The sequence below is a fragment of the Drosophila simulans genome, chromosome 2R, assembly GCF_016746395.2.
Source record: "Drosophila simulans strain w501 chromosome 2R, Prin_Dsim_3.1, whole genome shotgun sequence".
In the NCBI taxonomy this organism is placed as follows: domain Eukaryota; kingdom Metazoa; phylum Arthropoda; class Insecta; order Diptera; family Drosophilidae; genus Drosophila; species Drosophila simulans.
This window is the reverse complement of record NC_052521.2, coordinates 9,892,125-9,913,678: the sequence shown is the minus strand read 5'-3', so window position 1 is coordinate 9,913,678 and position 21,554 is coordinate 9,892,125. Positions and strand designations below refer to the sequence as shown.

General features: G+C 43.6%; 2 protein-coding genes and 1 long non-coding RNA gene across 14 annotated transcripts; 1 reads left to right on the top strand and 2 right to left on the bottom strand.

The window, feature by feature from the left end:
- The first annotated feature begins 529 nt into the window (after window positions 1–529).
- Window positions 530–18,353, top strand: LOC6734188 (paired amphipathic helix protein Sin3a). 11 transcript variants are annotated; one of them, XM_039292130.2, is made up of 13 exons: window positions 530–757; window positions 1,058–1,165; window positions 7,539–8,356; window positions 8,427–9,709; window positions 9,781–11,321; window positions 11,655–11,967; window positions 12,029–12,404; window positions 12,972–13,483; window positions 13,546–13,875; window positions 13,979–14,185; window positions 14,244–14,471; window positions 16,612–17,028; window positions 17,097–18,353. In XM_039292130.2, the coding sequence occupies exons 3-13, from the start codon at window positions 7,900–7,902 to the stop codon at window positions 17,616–17,618; spliced, it is 6,186 nt and encodes a 2,061-aa protein (XP_039148064.1). In that variant the 5' UTR covers window positions 530–757; window positions 1,058–1,165; window positions 7,539–7,899; the 3' UTR covers window positions 17,619–18,353. The 11 variants fall into 11 exon arrangements, with proteins under 11 accessions (XP_039148064.1, XP_016027205.1, XP_016027202.1 ...); XM_016182248.3 differs by lacking the exon at window positions 1,058–1,165; XM_016182245.3 differs by having other exon boundaries at window positions 530–1,165; window positions 11,667–11,967.
- On the bottom strand, window positions 2,336–5,066 carry LOC27207573. Of its 2 annotated transcripts, none has more exons than XR_006541633.1 (3): window positions 5,052–5,066; window positions 3,204–4,977; window positions 2,336–3,125 (listed from the first exon to the last, which is right to left on the bottom strand). It is a non-coding gene; the product is annotated as an uncharacterized LOC27207573 (long non-coding RNA). The 2 variants fall into 2 exon arrangements; XR_005543672.2 differs by having other exon boundaries at window positions 5,044–5,058.
- On the bottom strand, window positions 18,249–21,533 carry LOC6734187 (H(+)/Cl(-) exchange transporter 7). The gene is made up of 9 exons (XM_002081180.4): window positions 21,199–21,533; window positions 20,972–21,076; window positions 20,700–20,901; window positions 19,638–20,609; window positions 19,409–19,578; window positions 18,971–19,357; window positions 18,754–18,912; window positions 18,614–18,697; window positions 18,249–18,549 (listed from the first exon to the last, which is right to left on the bottom strand). Exons 1-9 carry the CDS (start codon window positions 21,430–21,432, stop codon window positions 18,427–18,429), a joined length of 2,436 nt encoding a protein of 811 aa, XP_002081216.2. The 5' UTR covers window positions 21,433–21,533; the 3' UTR covers window positions 18,249–18,426.
- Window positions 21,534–21,554: the final 21 nt, after the last annotated feature.

Sequence of the window (21,554 nt, the reverse complement as noted above, 5' to 3'; positions counted from 1 at the left end):
GTGGAAAACTTTACTAGCGGTAGCAGTGTTTCAAACCTTTTCCCCAAACCTTTCTTATTTTAAAACTTGCTCAAAACTTTTCAACGTAGCTATATATAAATTAAAATAAAACAACCAAATGGAAACTATAACGCATCATAAAAAAAGAGGAAATACCTATTACCTATACCACTTACCTAAATTTTTATTCAATTTCTACACGCCTTCAAATATGAAGTTCATTCTTTAAGGAATGTTTGATCTGAATGAAATGACAATAAAATGTTACTGTATTCTGAACAACACTCTTTTTTAATTTTCGCTTATTTCAATAAAGCCAGATTTATACACATTGTAGTCTAGATACTTTATAACTTTTTCTTTCTTACTTAATTATCTAACGAAACCAAATTTAAATACGTAAATAGATATGTTATAGATATGTACAAAACTACAATTCTATAAACATTTTCCTTTTTTGAACTTATAATATCGCGACCGCAATTGTAACTGCCGTCTTGGATGCGATAACGCGAAATCGAATGGAATCGAAATCGAAATGAAATAGCAGCTCTGAAGACCACCCACGTCATATCGATGTCCGCTGCCCGATAGACGCCGCACACAAACCGAGTTGGGATTTCGTTGTAATTGCTGGTCATTTTTCACGGCTGTGCGACTAATTAAATTTAACAAGAGAGCCTTAATAAATAAGTACTAAAGACCAGACGCAGCGCGCAGTAATTTAAATCATCTAGAAGATCTCGTCAAACAAAATGTAAATTCCTGGCGTGGGGTTGATCATAGCGCATACATATACCCATGTGTACGTGTGTGTATTTCCATTGTAATCTAAAGCACGAGTGAATTTACGTGCGTTAAATTTAAACGAAAATTTAAAAAAATATTTCGAGATATTGCAACAAAGGCAGTATTAAATCGATTTCGGGTGCATGTGCTTGTGTGCAGAGTGTTTGCATGTGTTTGTTGCAAATGTAAGAAGAAGTAGCCACTCACGCGCTACTCTCTTCCTTTCTCTCTCTCTCTCCACCCCCTCCCCCATTATCTCCACAAGCAGCTGAAAGTTGTAGCCGCACTACATTCAAAAGTTTCCAAAAGTCTGCTTGCTGGCAGTAGTAAGAAAAAAAGAAGACTTAAAAACAAAAACATCACTTATTAAAATCAGGTATGTATAGAAAAATAAAAGTGCGCGCCCTTGTATGCATGTCGAGTGCTTGTGTGTGTGTGAGTGAGTGGGTGCCCAGAATACGTTCGTACCTAACCTCAATTTGCCCCAACTGATTACGCTAGGCGGCACCACAACTTCCAGTGGTATTAATATTTTTAAAATAATGCGTTTGCTGCCTTTTTCCAATTAAATATTCTCCTCTTCGGGGATAGGAACTTGAGTTTTCAAGCTGAATCTTGGATTAAAATTTTGCGATTGTGTATATTTATGGAAATCGCTCTTATCGCCGTTTTGTATATGTACATTAAAAACAAGGTTCCGCCATCTGTTGGCACGTGTGCTTTTGTGGCTGAACATATTTAATTATCTTTGGTTTGATAAAATAAACTTAAAAAAAAGAGAGAAGTGCCTCAGAAAATAAATAAAAATAAGAAAGGAAGGTATTGAGAACAGCAACAACAATGACGCAGTCACGCACACTACGAATGCAGCTATGTGTGTGGCTGTCTGAAAGAGGCAGAGCGCGTTTGCCGCGCTCACCTTTTGTTATTGTTGCGTTCATTCGCTCCAGAACTGCCAACTTGTTAAGATGTTGAAATCTTATGCCAAAATAACTCTTTGTACGCAAAGCCATTCTTAATTCATAGTCATTTTTTGTTTTGTATAAAAAAATTTAGAACTTATTTAACGTGAAAAAGGTTAATAAAAATTGTGCAGTAAAAAATAAAACAAAAAAAAACCACATCAACAAATATTGAAATAATTTTTAAAACTCAAATTTCGCTTTTCAAATCAGTTGGCAGCTCAGTGTACTCTTTTGGTGCTCGCGTATGTGTGATTGTGCACAAGGTGAGCGAGACAGCAGTTTCAGCCTTCAATTTGCGGGTTTACGTTGATTCTAATTAAATAATTCGTTGAAATCGGGCTCACTGCTTCTGTGAGGTCCAATTGTAATGCACACACACAAACACATTCTCAGTGCTTTCCTCGTTTTCCTCAAATTTTCTTTGTGAAGCGCCTCAAGTTTCGACTGGCTTTTAAGTCTGGTTTGGTTTTGGCTGTTTGAAAACTTGAAAAACAAGTTACTTCTGAACTCAAACTCCCCAGTTTTGGCAGTCTCTCCACACTTCTCTCGATCTTTCTCCCGAGAAAAAAACACTTGCCGCGTCGCCAACCAATTGTTTGCAATTCGCAATTGTATTTTAGCCAGAGGCCAACGAACAAGTCTCTTGAACTTGATGGTCGGAACGAAGTTGAAGTGTATTAGACGTTGAACACTTTTACACATATTTAGTTGTAACCTTTTCAAGTCAATATAATGACGAAATATTATTAAAACTTAAGAGTTGAACTGAATGTTGGAATATACTATTTTAACATTTTGATAAGTATTGAATTAGTAAACAAGACTGAAGCCGTTGTGTTCTATCGTGTTATTTCTATTCCCAAATGTATAATCGCTGTTTTAATTTATAAACTTTCCAATTGCTTATAATTTTGATACAACACGTATTTTGGCTCAACGGCACATTTGTGAATAATCTTTTACATAAAGAGGAGGGTTCTCTAATCCATAAATAGATTTATAGTTTTGATGGGAATTAATAATAAAGTTAAAAAGACACTTTAAGTTTCATATTAACATTTTTCTCAAAAAAATGAATATATTTTATAGTAAAGCAATAAATAAAAAGTCTTCCATTTTCTGTGTTGTCAATTTTTTAGGACAAACAAACAATAAATAACCAAAAGTATTTATCACAATAAATATCATGTGACTCAAGAGAGTTAAAAACATCTGATAATTTGCAGAACACGTACGAATATCAAACTAATTGGTTTTTTATAGAGATCCGTGTCCGTGTGACAAGAAGCACTTTACCACATTTCAGATATCACTTGATCAGCGTTGTATTCAGTAAATATTTCCTAGTGCCGCATTTCATGACGTCGAGATCTGAAATAAGCACAGAAATAATTAGAACATGCTAGACCACCTGGCTTTATTATCAATAGAAAAAAGCATCAATAATACCCAATGGAAGGGCAAACAAACCTTCCTGCGGCGCCTGGAAATCGGAGAGTTTGGTTTGTGCCATTTTTTTGTTTGGTCCAGGGACTTCGGTGCACCTCGGACATGCGCTGCACCCAGTAGTTAGTTGCATGTGAACTTTGAACTTTCGAGCTGGAAAGTGGAAGGCGGATGGATTTGCATTTCCTATCGCTGCAGGTGGCTCACAAAGAGAGAGGCTCTCTCGAATCCGCCGCCCCCGCTGCATTTTTTTTCATTGCGCAATGAGCGAGACGAATCGATAACTGCAAGGTTTCCATGTTTTAGCAGCTCAACTTTTGCGCGTATACAGATTTTTTTCCTGTATTATTTTATTTTGTGAAGGAGCTGGCCGCCGAATTCGGTTCAATTCGAGATGGGAACATGTGTTTTTATGGTTCCGCCATTGTCATGGTGAGATGCACTTGCTTTTTTTTGTCTTCATATTTTTTACTTCCTCTCTCCGCACGCACGCGTCTGTGTGTGAGTGCGCTGGCGAGTGAGGTGGTGGAGGAGTACATGAGTGTGTAAAGTGTAGCCGTGGCAGAGTTGTAGCTCGCTAGTGGTCCGTTTGGTTTCTGATTTTCGGTTTCGTCGATTTCACATATGTACTGCAATGGTCGGCTAAAACGCTCTGCCGACGTCGCTATCCGCTGTATACTCGTTTCGCTTGTGTGAGTGCGCTGCTCTCACAGCCGCTCTCTCTCTTTGCCGCAAACAGGGTGTCTCACCCAGATGCTCCGATCATCGTTTCCACCACATGGCTGGGTGACAACGGTACACCCTGTTTGCTTAACAACTTGTTTTCTCTCTTCCCAGCGTTGTTGTTGGTCCTCGCACTTACGTAAGCTTCACGTATTTCGTTTCTTATCCAAATTCTAAGCGCCATTTTGCGACGATTTGCATGCGGTACCGCTCACCGCTAATAAAAATAACCACTGATTGTGATTATTTGCTTATAGGTAATGAATGATATATAAACTATTTTTTTTTTGCCGTCAGCTACTGCTGTGTTTTCAATGCGCTCGACGGAGGATTTTAGTTGTTGCGCCGCTGAGTTGCCACCCTGTTTTAGCTGCGGCAGCAGCAGAAAATGAATTCCAAAGCAACACTGCGCGCGCGCTCTCCCGCTCTTCGTTTTACACTCTGTTCGCTCTCTCTGCTGACTCCAACTGACTGGCCGTCGCGTTTCGCTGTTTTAATCGAAAATGTTTGCGGCGGCGTTAAGATGTACGAAAACGTTCTCTCGCCAAAAATTTGTGAATAGAATAGCAGTAGCAATTTACCGAGGAGAAAATGTCTTAAATTCGAGCCGTGTGATCTAGTTAAGGAAGAGAGCCAAGTGAAAAGTGATCGAAATAAGCGTTAAACTTAAACTGAACTTGGGAACGGAGCCCCAGCTACTGAAAGAAAAGAAAACGGTGAAAATAAAGATTTCGGTGTGCCAGTGAGTGCGGATATAGTAGTTGCAAGTGCAAAATACTGCGTAAAACGTGAAAGTTTCCAATAACACCACAAAACCAACGGCAGTTTTGTAGTAAATATACATACGCGCCCCGTACATATATACATACATTTCGAATATACATACACACAGCCGAATATCAACCGACGAAGCTAACTGCTTATTGCTGATGTAAGTGTAATATGGGCGGTGGGCGGTTGGGGGGCGTGGAAATTGCAGAGTAGCATTATCCTTCAAGTGCACTTGGAGTGCGGATTCGGATTCAAACAATATTCTCGTTCGTGCCACTGAAAACTTGTGAAAAATACAACATTTTTAGGTTAGGTCAATTTCAATTGGTTTATATACACACGCACGCACAAACTCACACACACTCAAACAACAATGGCATAGCGAATACATATAGAAGGCGCACAGACAAAAAGTCGTCGACGGAGACGTGGTTGTTGTTTGTGTTGCTGCTGCTGCTGCCTCTACAGTTTCTGCTCTCCTCACACACACTTGAACGAGGGCGGAGAGGAGAGCCACACACATACATACGCTTTGAACCATTGCTTTTGGTTCGCTTATGAACTGACTGTATTTTTTCAACGTAGTGTCGTTTTATTTTCGTTCGTTGATTCGTTCTTTGCTCAGTTCGTGCGCTTATCTTGACTTTTGCTTTGATGCGCCATTCGCATGTACTGGCGAGAGCAGCCAAGTGTAGTGTGAGTGTGCATTTAAATGGCTCCCCAATGAGAGCATCATTTTGTGGCCCTCTTTTTGTTCACATCTTCCTTCTGCTCCTCGACTTCATGCTCCCCAGCCCATCCGTCGTTTGTTGTTCTTGCTCCGCCTGTTTTTTTTTTCATTCGGTTTTGAATTTACACAAAACGTTTGCCGTTGCTTCTTCATGCTGAAATAGTATATATGTATGTGAATATATTGTACATATTTCTCTACACATCCATATGTTTTATTTGCAAAATTTATTAATAGCGCAGCGCCACTCTGCGTCTGTGTTAGTGTGCCAGAGTGAGAAAGTAACAGAAAAAAACTAAATATTAATTCGCGATGATTCCGATTCGTATTGCAGTTGTTAAAACCGAGTGCTAGTGTTCAACAATTTTTGCATATTTTCCGCTGCCTGCCTTTTGTGCTGCGTATTCTGCTGTGCTGTGTATACACATAACAAAACAGATAAGATAACATTATACGTGTGCACGTAATAGAGCGGGCTGAACCAAAAAAAAAAAAAAAATTAAAAAATGGAGGGAAAATTTGCCCACATGTCTCCCCAAAGCACACACACGCACACAACGCCCCAATTTGGAGCCTCTCTCGTCAAACACACACACACCAGCGAGCTAGCAAATGTGTTTGGTATGCACTAATGGCGGATCCAAAACTACAATAACAAAAAAGGCAGTTGGGAGAGCTCAAAAGAGCGAACTTGTTTTACCTTCATTTATTAAAGGATAGTTGGTGGTGGCAGAGACAGGAGAGAGAACGAGGGCTAAAGCTTTTGTGCGGCTGTACTGTGCTCCAATATTTGTTTACAAATGCTAAAAGGGGGCAGCTGTTGGTTCGATGAGGTGTCTCAATTAGTTGGAGCAGGATGATCTTCTAGGCGGTTTCCATTCACCTAATATTTGCTCACGCTCTTTGGTTTGCGCAGCGTTGCGCTCTCTCCATTTCTGTCGCTCTCTCTCTCGAATGCCCGCCAAATGCTGGCCGTGTCCATGTATTTGTGTGTGTGAGTTTGGCCCCAAACGGGTGAAATACCTTTTTGAAAAAAAAAATCAGCCATGTACTGCGCCTCAACAACAAATGCGGCTCTCTCCGGTTCTCTCTGTGGCTGCACCACCACCACCGTATCACCACCACCACCTTTGCATTGTTGCGTTTGCTGCTGCTGCTGCTACCTCTGACTCTTCTTCTTCTTATTCTTGTAAGTTGTAGATACAGAATATGTACCAGCAGTGCTCACAAACCAACCCGCCCTCCCCCTTGGCGGTATCGATATATAAATATTTTCTATGTGTGCGTCTGAATTCTATGCAAGCCGATGTCGTGCATGGGGCATTTGGCACCTTCCACATTTACAAATACTGAAATGTACACACATACACACACACTCGAAGGTGTACACAGAAAGCTCGCTTAGGAAGTTTTTACTGTACCGCTGAAAGCAATAACAAAGCGCGCGCCCAATTCCGGTTGAACGTACACACACCAAGTGAACTACGCGCTCTTCCTTTTGCCTTGCACTCACTCTCCTCCAAGACTCAACTTCCACTCCACGATCTCCTTCCCGTCTATATGTACCATTCTCTGGTTGCTGTTGTTGTTATTGGTCACAGCTTCACCGCTTCATTCCATTCCTATTGTCCCCCATCTCTATCTCCTCCCCCGAATCCAGAACCCCCAATACAGAGACATCGTTCTCCACTCTGCAGTTTTTGTGATACGGCTAAAAGAAGAATTCCCCCGTGGCTTTTTATTTCACCTTTTTTCCTTGTTGAAATGTGCAATCGTTTCGATATCTGTGAAGATATAGACCGAATTGATCAATCAGCTGTGCTATACTAGCTAACATGTATTGGGAAAATCAGGAAGACTCGTGGTCTCAAGTATATGGAAAAGTATATTTGGAAGAATAAATGTGTGCCCTTCTCATTTTCAATGTAAACCAAACTTAGCAAAACCAGTGTCAGTGAAGAAATTCTTGTATTAATGTATAAAATAACTAATGCAGAATTTAATGATGACTACCTTCATTAAAAAAGGAACTCAAACCTAATTCTTTGGGGGGTTTTTTTTTTATACATTAAATGTCGACATTGTTGTAACAGTTTCCCTTCTCTTGCTTGCAGTGATATTCAGAAAGAACTCCAAACGCTACGTGGCAGAGGCGAATCACCGGCGCAGCAATACCAGCAGCAGATAACCAGCCGTCAGTCCAATTTCTCTACCTTAGAACTCGAGCGCATTTGCCGCTTGCGGGGCGACCAAATGCATAGACAACATATGTCGCATCCACGAGCAGTCCAAGATCAAGAGTTGCGACCCCGACCGTTCGTTGCATATTACATACGCTCATAGAGGGCGGTCACTCACCTAGAGCAGCCAGAGTCCTTGCACTTGGGCAAGGATCCAGGGAGGAACAAAGTGCTCAGAAAGAAGAAGCAGCAGCACAGGATTTTAAGCTCCGCCAAGAACAGAGCAACAAAAAAGATGATGAAACGCACCCGCGTAGACGAGGTGCAATTTGGCACACGACCCGTTCCTCAGACCTCAGGAGGTGTGGGTGTTGGTGTCGTCGGCGTAGCTGGAGGTGGGCCAACATCCGGCGGCGGTGGCACTGCTACTGTGGGCGTCAATACGACGGGCGTTACCATTGGTACCGTCGTGCCCAGTGCTCATAACGCCACCATCAGCGGGATCGGTTCCATTCACCATCGCATCCTTACTCCACAGCATGGAGGAGCACAGACCATTGCCTATTTGCCGTCCACCACGCCGACGGCTACGAATTTGAAGACCACAAGTTCGATTGTGGATAGCACTACCGCTGGAGGACCAGTAGGAGCAGGATCCCAGGTGGCCGTAGGAGTTGGTTCTGCAGCCGGCGGAGGAGGCGTGGTGGTCTCCACAGGGAGCACGGGAACGCAAACATTACAGTATACAACATGTAAGTAATCTATTTCCAACTCTGATGAAATACGTTTGATATTCAAATGATTTTTTTCTTGATCATATAGCTTATAGTGTGGCTTCGATACAGGCTGGTGGAACTCTGAAAGCCAACACAGCGGATGGCGCGAACACGGTACAGATTCATGTCACAGGAGGAGGAGCTGCGAACAATCCTGCCAGTGCACAGACTGTATCCAGCAGCTCACAAACGGGCACAATCCGTCAGCGTACAATCAGCGGCACCCAGACAGTGGCCACTGCGGTGGGCAATCTAGCGACGATTTCCCAGCAACAACCAGTTCAACAGTCACCTTTGGGCAAGGCCCAAACTCCTCCATCGTCCGTGGTTGCCAACAGTATCCCAGTGGGTGGAACCACCCCACCACAAGGACAGTCGGGAAATGCCACGCCACGTCTAAAAGTGGAGGATGCGTTGAGCTACCTGGACCAAGTAAAGTACCAGTATGCAGACCAGCCGCAAATCTACAACAACTTCCTCGACATCATGAAGGAATTCAAGTCGCACTGCATCGACACACCCGGAGTGATTGAGCGAGTCTCCACACTCTTCAAGGGGCACACAGAGCTCATATACGGCTTCAACATGTTCTTGCCTCCGGGTTACAAGATCGAAATTCATTCGGATGCTCTTGGCTGTTCTGTGCCGGTGGTTTCGATGCCCTCACCACCGGGAGCGCCAACGAGCACAGGAACGGTGCACATGCTCACCGGAAATAGCTCGATGTCCGGTGCCGGACATATCGCCATCAAGACGACCAATGCTGCAACTTTAACACCGGCAACAGGGGCTGGAGCAGCGGCCGCAGCAGCAGCTGTGGCTCAGATTCAATCCGCTGGAGCTGTAAATCTTATGACCCACGGCGGAGCCTCGCTTACCCAGACCACTATTCATGCCTTGCAACAGGCGACGCCTCCTCAATCACAATCTCCAGGCGGTGGTCATGTCCACGTGAGTGTAACAAACTCTACGGCGACAAACGCCGTAGTGCCCGGACAGCCAGGCATCTCCGTATCGGCGCACAATGTACCGCAGAACTACTCGAGAGATCGAGAAAGGGCCACCATAACACCTACTGGGCAAGTGGCTGGAGCTGCGGCAAACGTGAATGCGTCTGCTAGTATAGTTGTCGGTGGACCTCCAACGCCCAATTCTCTAAGTGAGCTTAGCCCTCATGGAGGAGCAGGAGGTGGGCCAGGTGCGGGAGCGGCGCAGCACAATCTGCATCACATCCAGCAGGCGCATCAATCGATTTTGCTTGGGGAGACGGGACAGCAGAATCAGCCGGTGGAGTTCAATCACGCCATAACCTATGTAAATAAGATCAAGGTAACGTCTGCTCAACATCATTAAAAACTTTGTAGGTTACTTATAATCTTTTCTTCTTTTTTCACAAACAGAATCGTTTCCAAAACCAGCCGGCCAAGTACAAGAAATTCCTCGAAATTCTGCACGCCTATCAGAAGGAGCAAAAGGTTATGAAGGAGGGCAGCCTGAACCAGGGTAAAATGCTCACCGAACAGGAGGTGTACACACAGGTGGCTAAGCTTTTTGGCCAGGATGAGGATTTGCTCAGAGAGTTTGGCCAGTTTCTTCCTGATGCCACCAACCACCAGTCCGGACAGTACATGTCCAAGTCAGCGTCTGTGCACAATGATCATGGCAAGCGTCCCACGGCTACTTTAAGCGGTGGAGCTCACATAACCATGTCGTCTGCTTCGCCAGCGCCAAGTGGATCCCCTCTGCATTTGGGTGCAACGACTCTTCCGCAGATCGACAATAGCGCCCATGCAGCGGCTATAGGAAACCTTTCGGCGGTGAACACCAGTGTCAGCATTAAGACGTACAATAATAATCAGCAACAGCAGAATCATGTGATCGGTTCAGGCCTGAATGCGACGCGGAACGATATTCTCTTTGAGAAGGACTATCACGCGGGTCTGCAGCAGCAAGCGCATCAGCGAGGAGCTGGAGTTGGAGGCCATCATCATTTGGCCGGAACTGGAGCGGGCGCCAATATCGGGCGGCCTGGAGTGGGAGCCAGCGTGATGGTGTCGTACGATAAGGAGCATCGAAATAATCATCATATGCAAAAGTACGTTGGCCACGTGCCAAATCAGAATCTAACGCATGGTCATAACGCAAAGAAATCGCCAAGTTATGGTATCCCTTCGGTGATTGGTTCCATGCCGCACATTTCGGACAATTCCCTTGACCGCAGTTCGCCGGGAATTAGTTACGCCACGCCACCATTGTCCTCTGGTCCACATGGACAGCATAACTCTGGTTCAGCTACGAGGAGGCCGGGTGATGACAGTTTAGTCGGACACTATTCTAGTGGAGCGCCGCCTGCTAAGCGACCGAAGCCTTATTGTCGCGATGTCAGCTTTTCCGAAGCATCGAGCAAGTGCACCATCTCCGACGCCGCGTTCTTTGACAAGGTGCGCAAGGCGTTGAGAAGTCCAGAGGTCTACGACAACTTCCTGCGATGCCTGACCCTTTTTAACCAGGAAATTGTCTCCAAAACGGAACTTCTTGGTCTGGTATCACCGTTCTTGATGAAGTTCCCCGACCTGCTGAGATGGTTCACCGACTTTCTGGGACCGCCCTCGGGTCAACCTGCTGGAGGATTAATTGACGGCATGCCCTTAGCCGCAACGCAACGTCAGGGAGGTGGAAGCAGTAATAGTTCCCATGATCGAGGTAGCAGTCACCAGAGTGCCGCCGAGTACGTCCAGGATGTGGATCTGTCTTCGTGCAAGCGGCTGGGTGCATCCTATTGTGCTTTGCCGCAGACCACAGTACCTAAGAAGTGCAGCGGACGGACGGCTCTCTGCCGGGAAGTGCTCAACGACAAATGGGTATCGTTCCCGACGTGGGCCAGCGAGGACTCCACTTTTGTTACATCGCGAAAAACTCAGTTCGAGGAGACAATTTACCGGTAAGAAATATTCCTTTTACCTTTTCACTTAACAGTTCCACTTTAAATAAGTCACGAGTAAAATCAATACTACTTCTTTATTGGTACTTTTGTTTCCTTTCCGTTTTCATTTGAGTCTAATATGTGCGGTTATAATTTTAAGAAATTTGTTTTAAAAAACCAAAAAATTTTAATTCTTCATTTATTAAAAAGGATAGATTTAGTTCCATGTTATTTTTTGTAACCGCATCTATATCCTACTCTCAACTTACACATCTATCGTTTGTTTTGGATCTTCTGTTTCTTTGGCTTTCGTTTATTTCAATTAACCAATGCGCACGCTCTAAACAAAAGGAATATTCACAGAACGGAGGACGAGCGATTCGAGCTGGACCTGGTCATCGAGGTTAATAGTGCCACGATTCGGGTGCTGGAGAACTTGCAGAAGAAAATGTCACGAATGTCCACCGAGGAATTGAGCAAATTCCATCTGGACGATCATCTGGGCGGCACATCCCAAACGATACACCAGCGGGCCATTCATCGCATCTACGGCGACAAGTCGGGAGAGATAATCACGGGAATGAAGAAAAATCCGTTTGTGGCGGTGCCTATTGTACTGAAGCGACTGAAAGTCAAGGAGGAGGAGTGGCGAGAAGCGCAAAAGGTAAGTGAACTCTCTCATTGCTTTACATTTATGTAAATTAAATGAACACTTCTTTTTTCAGACCTTCAATAAGCAATGGCGGGAACAGAACGAGAAGTACTACCTCAAGTCTCTCGATCACCAGGCCATCAACTTCAAGCCCAACGACATGAAAGCCCTGCGCTCAAAGAGTCTGTTTAACGAAATCGAGACGCTGTACGATGAGCGGCACGACCAAGAGGACGACGCCATGGAACCGTTTGGGCCGCATCTGGTGCTGCCCTACAAGGACAAAACCATTCTGGACGATGCCGCCAACCTGCTGATTCATCATGTCAAGCGCCAGACTGGCATCCAGAAGCAGGAGAAGCAAAAGATTAAGCAGATCATCCGACAATTTGTGCCTGACCTTTTCTTCGCGCCACGACAGCCACTAAGCGACGACGAACGCGATGACGGTAAGTTATCTTGGTCAAAATTCCTAAAACCATCAGTTCACTGTCAATTAACATCCAACCTATTTATTATTTCTGTCGCGCTAACACTATTCTTTAATTTAGTAGCTTCTAAAACTAACTAATATTTCCAAGAGCTCTTTAAGCGTTGACTTAAAACTCTTCATCATCAGAACTCATACTAACAATATTTATATTAATTTTTTTTATTAAGGAGTAGTGCTTTATGATTTTGAAACGTTAACTAGTCATGTAAAAAATTTACTTCTCGATAGAAATTTGCTTGACTAATTTTCTTTCAATTCATAAAGTTTCTCTTTAATAAATTTTGCCCGATTGTATTTTTTAACATAGTGTATGTTTTTTGTTTCTTTTTCTCCATTTTTTTTTTCAATTAATAACAAAAATAAACATAAACAAATAAAAAACCAAATTTTGTAACGTAATCAAAATGCTATTAAATAAAATAAAACCAAAACTGGACTGCAATGCACCAACACCCACACACTGACCCCTGAACTGCATCGAATATCCGAACATATGTGTTGTGCACACCGTTTCTCTATATAGCCTTTCCATTTTTGGTAGATGACAATACGAAAATGGACGTGGACTCGCCACTGGGTCGCACGGAGTCTTCGACTCGAAATGCCAAGAGTACGCCCAGTGAAAGTGCCTCTCCAGCGCGTAGCAATGCAAGCAGTAGCAGCGGAACACCAGCGGGCATTAAGAAAGAGACTGATGACTCCAAAGCGACGACTGGATCTTCTGCACCAGCGTCCACGTTAACGGCATCTTCAGCGGCGCCTGTGGACGATGCAACGCCATCAACATCCTCGGCAGCGGCGGCAGCATCAGCGGCATCGTCAACTGTTTCAGGAGCCGAAGGCAAGCCAAAGGATGACCCCCTTTCGTCGCACAAAGAGGAAGGAGCCGGTAGCACCAGCTCTGGAGTTGTCACGAGTCCCAGGCAAGCCCAAGACACTGCAGGAGCAGGCGTCGATGTGGAAATCAAACTGGAACATCCTGCGGACTTTTCCAATCCAAAGCTTCTACCACCGCACGCGCACGGGCAACGTGAAGTATGTAGAACAACGCTTTAAAAAAAAACATGTATTAAATATTGTTTTCTTATCCTGAACAGGACGAATCCTACACGCTGTTCTTCGCTAACAACAATTGGTATTTATTCCTGCGGCTACATGCGATTCTCTGCGACCGTCTGCATGTTATGTATGAACGAGCGCGTTTGCTGGCCATCGAGGAGGAGCGCTGTAGGGTGAATCGAAGGGAGAGCACAGCCACTGCGCTGCGGCTAAAGCCCAAGCCGGAGATTCAAGTTGAAGACTACTACCCCACCTTCCTTGATATGCTCAAGAACGTCCTAGACGGCAACATGGACTCGAATACGTTCGAGGACACGATGCGAGAAATGTTTGGCATTTATGCCTACATCTCTTTCACGCTGGATAAGGTGAGTGTTTAAATTTTATTCAAGAAAGTGATATCTATATTTTCTAAAAACCTTTTCTTTTGAACCATAATAAACTAAACTTCCCGCATTTGTTCATCTTTAGGTTGTGTCCAATGCTGTTCGCCAGCTGCAATATTGTGTCACGGAACGAGCAGCACTGGATTGTGTGGAGCTGTTTGCAACGGAGCAAAGGCGTGGCTGCACCGGCGGATTCTGTCGAGATGCGCACAAGACATTTGACAGGGAGATGTCGTATCAGCGGAAAGCGGAGAGCATTCTCAACGATGAGAATTGCTTCAAAGTGTACATTGTAAGTTGTAGAATGCAGCACCGTTAAAGAAATTACCTAACAAAAACTACATTTGCAGTATAAAATCGATTGCCGAGTAACTATAGAGCTGCTTGATTCGGAGCCCGAGGAAGTCGATAAGCCGGCTGCGTTGAAGGCCCAGAAGTTCAGCAAGTATGTGGAGCGGTTGGCGAATCCTGCGCTCGGCGGTGGTGGCAATACTGCCGGCTCCAATTCGGCGCTCGGCAATGACACCGTTGTAGAGGCGTCCGATATCAAGACGGAGGCGGACGAAGATACTGCCGAGGTAAGTGTCGCAAGGCAGCGATGAGATGCTCCGGAGCCGGAGCAGCTATGTGTGGTGTGTGCTTGAAGAGTGGTTAACCATGTTGTTTGTGTATTTCGTTGTTCATTTCGATTATGTTTACGTTTACGTTTTTGATTCCCTGTTCTACTCATGAGTTGTGTTTTCGGTACTTCCACTGTACATACAAACCTGTCACCTGATTTAGACGATGGACAGGACATTCCACATCCTACCGTACTGTATTCTGTATATATATATCTATATATATAAATATATCTCAGTTTTCTGTTATCTATCTGTTGTTACCTATCGACTTTTTCCGCTGCACTTTCTATTATTTAAATCCCTTAGTTTCGCCAGCTTGTGACATTATTTCTATTATTGTATGTTTTCGTTTTTTTGGTATCATTTATCAACATGCCGCCAACTTATTAATCGCCCACATTTCGTATGCATACAAAAGAATACGCTGCTTGCATACGAGCAAAGAAAGTACATAAAAAGGACAAGAAAATATTCACTAATTAATGCTTTTTTGCATTCTTTTCTCTCATTTTTTCCAATTTATTTTTTCGTACCAGGTCAATACCAAGGCTTGAAATAACATAGTTTTGATAATTTCATTGAATAAGAAGAAGAAAAAGTCATATTGCAAAATGAAATAGTAATAAATAAATTTGTTTTTTGATTACCAAAACCGGAATAAGAGAAATTGAAACACCAAACCCTTTCACTCACCACCACCACCACCACCACCACTACTACTATTACTACTACTACTACCACGCTCAACACACCCACCACCGCCACCCACTCACACACATTAAATGTAATGCATTATTTTCTCAGAGTCACCAAACAATAACCTGCAGAACCAACGAAGAAACAGAACCCAAAGTACACACTTTAATTAAATGTAGTATTCCATCCACGAACATGCATAACAACAGACATTATGTAAAATAGTAGATGATGATAACAATAACGTAGGCACGCGCTTGTTGCATTCCCTTCTGATTTTGTTATGCCTTGAGTTACCCAAAAAGAGTTATCTATAGCGATATAGAGAGTTTCTTATATCGGGTGATCGCAGATCCGGTACCTATGATGTGATGATGTGAGGTTGAACATGAAGATGAAGATGATGCATACAAAGATGGTAATGGTGTGGTTTGGGCTGTGGTGTGTGTGAGTGGTGCTTCTGATGTTAATAAGACTATTGCGTTTAACTATAGGCCTAAATTACACTTTACACAAATGTATATAGTAATTAACGTGTTTTAACTGTACATAACGTAATGCTAATGCTAATGGTAATCGGTCAATGTATGTATTATTATCTGTAAAACGTGTAGTAGCTAATTTTGTAAAGGAAGCAGACAAATGTCTTTTAAATTCGGTAAACATTTTTATATCTAGGCATAAGAAAACACACACACACCACTCCACACACTCAATAATTGTAAATTAAATGGCACACACAATCACAACTGTGGACATTACTGGAGAGTGAAAATGAGAAATATATCTGGAGCAGCCCATTAAAAAGACATGTTCAAAGTTATTGAAACAGTGGGATGGGATGGTCTGTCTTGAGGGGGTCCTGGGGTTTTCCTTTTTCCGGGCTAGAGCCACAATCGAACTCAGTAATTGCCACACAGACTTAAGTTTAAGCAAGGTAAGTCATCATCGCATTGTGCAACTCTTTGTTTCACTTAGATTAAGCTTAATATTTGTTATATTTATGTTCTATGTGTTTTGATTGTACTTGTAGTTGCGATTGATTTTGTTTCGTTCCGCCTTTCACCCTGTATTTTATGTACTTTGGTTTGTGTTTGTCCATGTCCCCATGTGCGTGTGAGTCTATGTCTTCGGCTTTGTGTTTGTTGGCCTGGTGTTCAACCTCTTGTGTTCTTTATGTCTTTACAATTCCCTTAATATAGTTCATATCTGTAAACTGTTCCGTAACGCTACAATACACAGCCCACACATCTCAGAATTCCCAGCTTTAAGTATTCTCGTATATTCTGTGAGCATGTTGAATTGCCGCGGTATTTCAAGTGCTCTTGGCTGCATTGTCGCCGGCAATTGTCGCAATTACTCACAATAAAGACTAACTTTTGCATTGCTTTCATTCCAGTTGCGCTACAGAGAAGGTGGAATCGGAGGAGCACGCAAGGCGCGCTTTTTGCAGCGCAACAAGCGGAGATCAAAGCTTCTTGAGGAGCAAGTGCGTCAGTTGTTTGAACATAAGCGGAATCGCATTGAGCAGCATGGTACTGCAGCCGCAGTTGAATCCATCGCCGTCGACAGTATCATTTCAAGCAGCAGCACCTCCGGCGGTGGCGGCAGTAATAACAATAATAATAATAATAACAATAACAGCTGGGGCGGCAAACGTCTGGAGAGGCTGGGCGCCCCACAGGTGGGCCTGGCCGAGCAATACGCCTTCAATGATCGCGACGAGATCAGCACAAATATCAGCAACGGGCGATGTTTTGTGACCAGCAAGAATCTCAAGCTACTTAAGTACGATGCAGTGCGTCGTGCCAAGAAGGTGAGTGTTCTATTTAAACGCGGCATTTGGAGGAAAGCAGCTTTACTAATTTTTGTATTTCTCTGCAGAGTCATTGCCGCGTAACTCAGGCGAAATACGCTCACTTCCAAACGTACGTTAACAAGTGGCTTCAGCAACATGTCAGCGAGCAACTGCAACAGAACTGCGTCGACTGGCTGCTGGGCAAGACGGCAGACCAAATCAATGCCAGCGGCTGGGGATCCGCCAGTAAAACCAAGACGGTACAGCAGAAGGATACTTCGAAGACACCGTATCGCATCTACAACAGATACAGAGTGGTGCAGAGTGCAGTGAGCGGTTTGATGAGTGCCAATGCTCCAACTCCAGATGGGTCAGTTCCGGCGGTTAACTCCGCGCCACCAGGCTCAGTTTCAACGGTGAACAATGTGCAGGGATCGGCGACAGTATCCTCGACTTCCCACTCGATGTGCAACAGTAGCATTTTGTCCGCGGACTCCACCACCAATACCAATGCGTCACCACAGCAGCAGCAGCATTGCAATAGTGCAGCAGCTGCGACAACACCGAATGCAGAGGCACTGCAACAGGTGCGACCCATGGAGAGCTAACCGGCGTGAATGGCAGCAACAACAGCAGTGGTCGCTGCATGGCCAGATTCTTCATTCACATGACGACAATGAGAAGATGTGGGATGAATTGCCTGCATTAAAATAAATAGTGTTTTAAATGTGATACCAGTTCCTCGACGCGGTCATCGAGATTGCAGCTATACCAACCCGCGATCGACTGTTTAATGTCCGGCATGGCATTGGGCTCTGGAAATTGATTGATGAACGAAGGAAAGCTCTTTTTCATATTGTACAAAAAGTCATTTAATCTTAGGCGAAAGTGCTCCTAAATAAGAATTTTATAGTCTTACGTTGCATAAATTTTAGAATTAATTTTACGACGGCAGCGTCCTGTTTTATTGATGCGCTTTTAGAATTAAGATATAAAGTTTATATGCCTAGAGCCACATACACCTTAAACACAATCGCAAGACCACAATTTAAGTCACGGATATTTTTAAAGATTTTGCACTAGAAACCGATCGAGACAGTTGTGCTAGTAACTAGGAACCAGAACACGTCTGTTTAGTGTTTTAAGATTTTATAAAACCAAGCTCTTTTACTTTATCATAAGTGTAACGTATTTTTAATACAAATCAAGCAAAACACCCACATACAAACCTTGTACAATTCCTTGTGAATACTATTGTTTATATTTTACGCGTTTAAGGTTATTAAGTTAAATTGTAAAAATGTATTGCGCAGATATTAAAACAAAAGTTTATCAAAAGTGAATGGAATTATTTGATTTGATTAGAGCCACTTTTGGTATTCGATAAATTTTCGTAAAAGTGCATTGAATGCAAAGTTACTTGTAAATAAAATCCCTTCTCGTTATAATGCCAGCAATGCGGTTCTCATTGTTGATGACCAGCAAATGACGCAATCCCAAAGCGCGGAAAATCTGAAAAATTCTAGGCACCGAATCGTGCTAAGAAACAATTTGACATTCAAACAGTGCTTGGGGAAATTTCAAAAAATGTAACATTACTCACCGGATTGACTCGAATAGGTGATGGATTCATAAACATGGACAAGTCCACAGTGTAATTGATTTTCTCATCTAGCTTGCGAACACTCTAAAATAAGAAACTTGAAATATTTTCCCTGATAATTTTGTAATACTAATCAATACCTTAATAGATGGATAACGCGGATAGACGTCCCTGAAAGTCTGAATTGAAGTTTCTGGCAGCCAGAATCGTTTGTTCTCCACATACAGGGATTTGAGCAAAATAACAATCAGTTGCGAGCGCAAGATGATGCCACAAACGCGACCCTCCGATCGACGATCCTGCAAGATTGGTAAAATTCTAAAAACATGGAGTTATGTAAAATTTCTTTGATCTTACCCCGCGAACATCATCGACCACCGGAAATCCGTTGTGGTCGCACTTCTTGAGCATCTGGTATATGTAATTAGCGGAATCGTGGAGCTTGATGCAGACCACTGGTTTGCTCAGAATATCGCGAGCTTTCAGACCCTTGTATTGCGGCAATGGCTCCCATGTCAGCATGGGCACATGATTTACTTGGATCTGCGTATCGTAGATGCCCTCGTTGAAGTAGTCACCGACCCACTTGGCGCTGATAAGTGCAATGATAAGGGGAAAGAAGAAGGACGTCTCCACGCCAGTAGTTTCCATCAAAATAACTGACAAGCTAATGGTCATCCGAAGCACTCCACCCAAGTTAGCTGCAGCTCCAATTAGGGCATATTTACCCGGATGCAGGAACTCCTGAAAATCACGGTTTAGTTTATTGAAAACGGTATGGTTGACATTGCTTACCGCCTGTGGGAATACATAGTAGGTAAGCATGGCTAAAAGACGACCCCATGCTGCGCCGACGAGAGCAGTTGGGATGAAGACACCCAAGGATACATTAAGACCAAACGTAGCGCAGGACAACACATAGTAAACAACTGTGAAAAGGGCTAGCGTCAGAATCTTATGGGATCCTAGGAAACAAAAACCAAAATGATTAAAACTATAGAAGTTTATTCTTAAACATAATCACCTGGAGGATCGTGGAACAAGGATCTGACTGTAGCCTCTGGCGTTTGAAACCACAGGGCAGCCACGGCATTATATTCGTTGTCCTCGCAGAAAAGCTGAACAGGATTGTTGGTCGGATCGTTGCCCAGTGGACGACAATCGTTGATAAAGTAGATCATCAGACAAGCCAAAGTTACGCCCATCATTGCCACTACAACAGCTTCGAGAACCTTTCCGATTTTCCACGGAATGAAGCGCTTCCGAAATTTATTGATTTTCGTATTAAGAGAGTTCCAGGCTGCTCCGAGTAATCCACCAGTTACTCCCAGAATCATAAAGATGGGCAGCTCAAAGTAGTCGAATTTCAAGGGCGTATCAAACTTGCCCAAGTTGAAGAGACCCGTGAATGTGAAATCGTTTAAGCCATGGTAAGCTGATAAAACGATGTTCAAGGTGAATACGCTGATGATGGAGGCCACCAAGGTGCGCCAAATAAGATTCTGGTTCCAGAAACTAGCCGCTTCCTCCAGTGAAAAAAGCATGCCTCCAATTGGAGCTCCAAAAGCAGCTGAAACTCCCGCGGCTCCGCCTCCAAGAACGAAATCTCTTTTCTCGTGATCATCCCGGAAAGCCTTGAATATGCGGAAATCCTTTACAAACGTGGTGCTTTTGCCTTGCGAAATTCCGGCGGCGACCACGGCTCCAGCATGTATCATTGGACCCTCCTTTCCTCCGGCCAAACCACCCACCACCGAGGTTATAACTCCGATGGCCTTCACAGCCAGCGTTTTAATCCTTACTATACGTGGTATCTTGACGCCGTTCAGGTAGCTCTTCACCTGTGGAATGCCACTGCCGGCAGTTATGGGCTCAATGTAGGTCACCATGGCTGCTCCAAAGGCCACGGGCACAATGCTGAAGAGGAGCCAGTAAAGGTAGGGAATGAGCAGATCTCTATCGGAAGCATCGCTTAGGGGTACATTATCCTTAACAGCTGAAAGGAAAACATTTAGTATGCATTAATAAATGGTCATAACTTAATATTCCATGAAATAAATTTATCAAAAGGGAAACTAAAACATACAATTGTAAAGGAAGGTGTACTTTCGTCTCGAGAGCTCTTCGATGATAATATCTATGGTGCAAGCTATCAGTGCGGTGATAATGCCAATCTGTATAAAAATTATCCATCTTATGATATCCTTGCGCAGGGAGAATCGCTCTGTCAGCCTTTTACGCTGCTCATCCTGGAAGAGCGTGTTCTCGCATACTTCGTAGTCCAAGCTCTGTAAGTGGATAAGTTTTTGATTATCGTATCAAGGTGCACCCCATATGGGAACATATGTATGTACGTACCTCGTAATTGGGCGTGGATGCAGCTGCTGTGCGGGATCTCAGGTGGAAAATGGGTTCGCTGTTGTCGATGTTCCTATTCGAGCTGCCTGCACTTCCATTAATTGGCTTAAAACAATGCGCACAAAGTAATAAAATTAATATAAGTGCCTAGAGATAAGCCCGCACAAAACCCGAAGCGGTGATTCATTCTAATTTAGTTTACATTAGTTACATTGATGGATACTCACAATGTCGGGAGGCACTGAATTGTTGTCCATTGGCAGCGGCTGATCATCATCCAATAAGTGATTATTCCTCGAAAGTGTCGCTCCTCTAGCACTAGTGGAGGGCATTTCGCTTTGGTTGAGTCCAAAATCCTGCACAGCTTTGGAAGTTGGACGTGCCTCCTTTTGTATTACGATTGGATCATCCTCAGCGCTTGATTCGCCATCGATGGAAATCAGTGCCTTCAAATCGCCCATTATTTAAAACAATAATAACACAAGTGACTGACAACAAACAATAAAAAGAAAGAGCAACAGAACAAAAGCCGAATGAGAGTATGGTTACTCGTGGGCATTTAAGAAATACCAAAATCTCGATT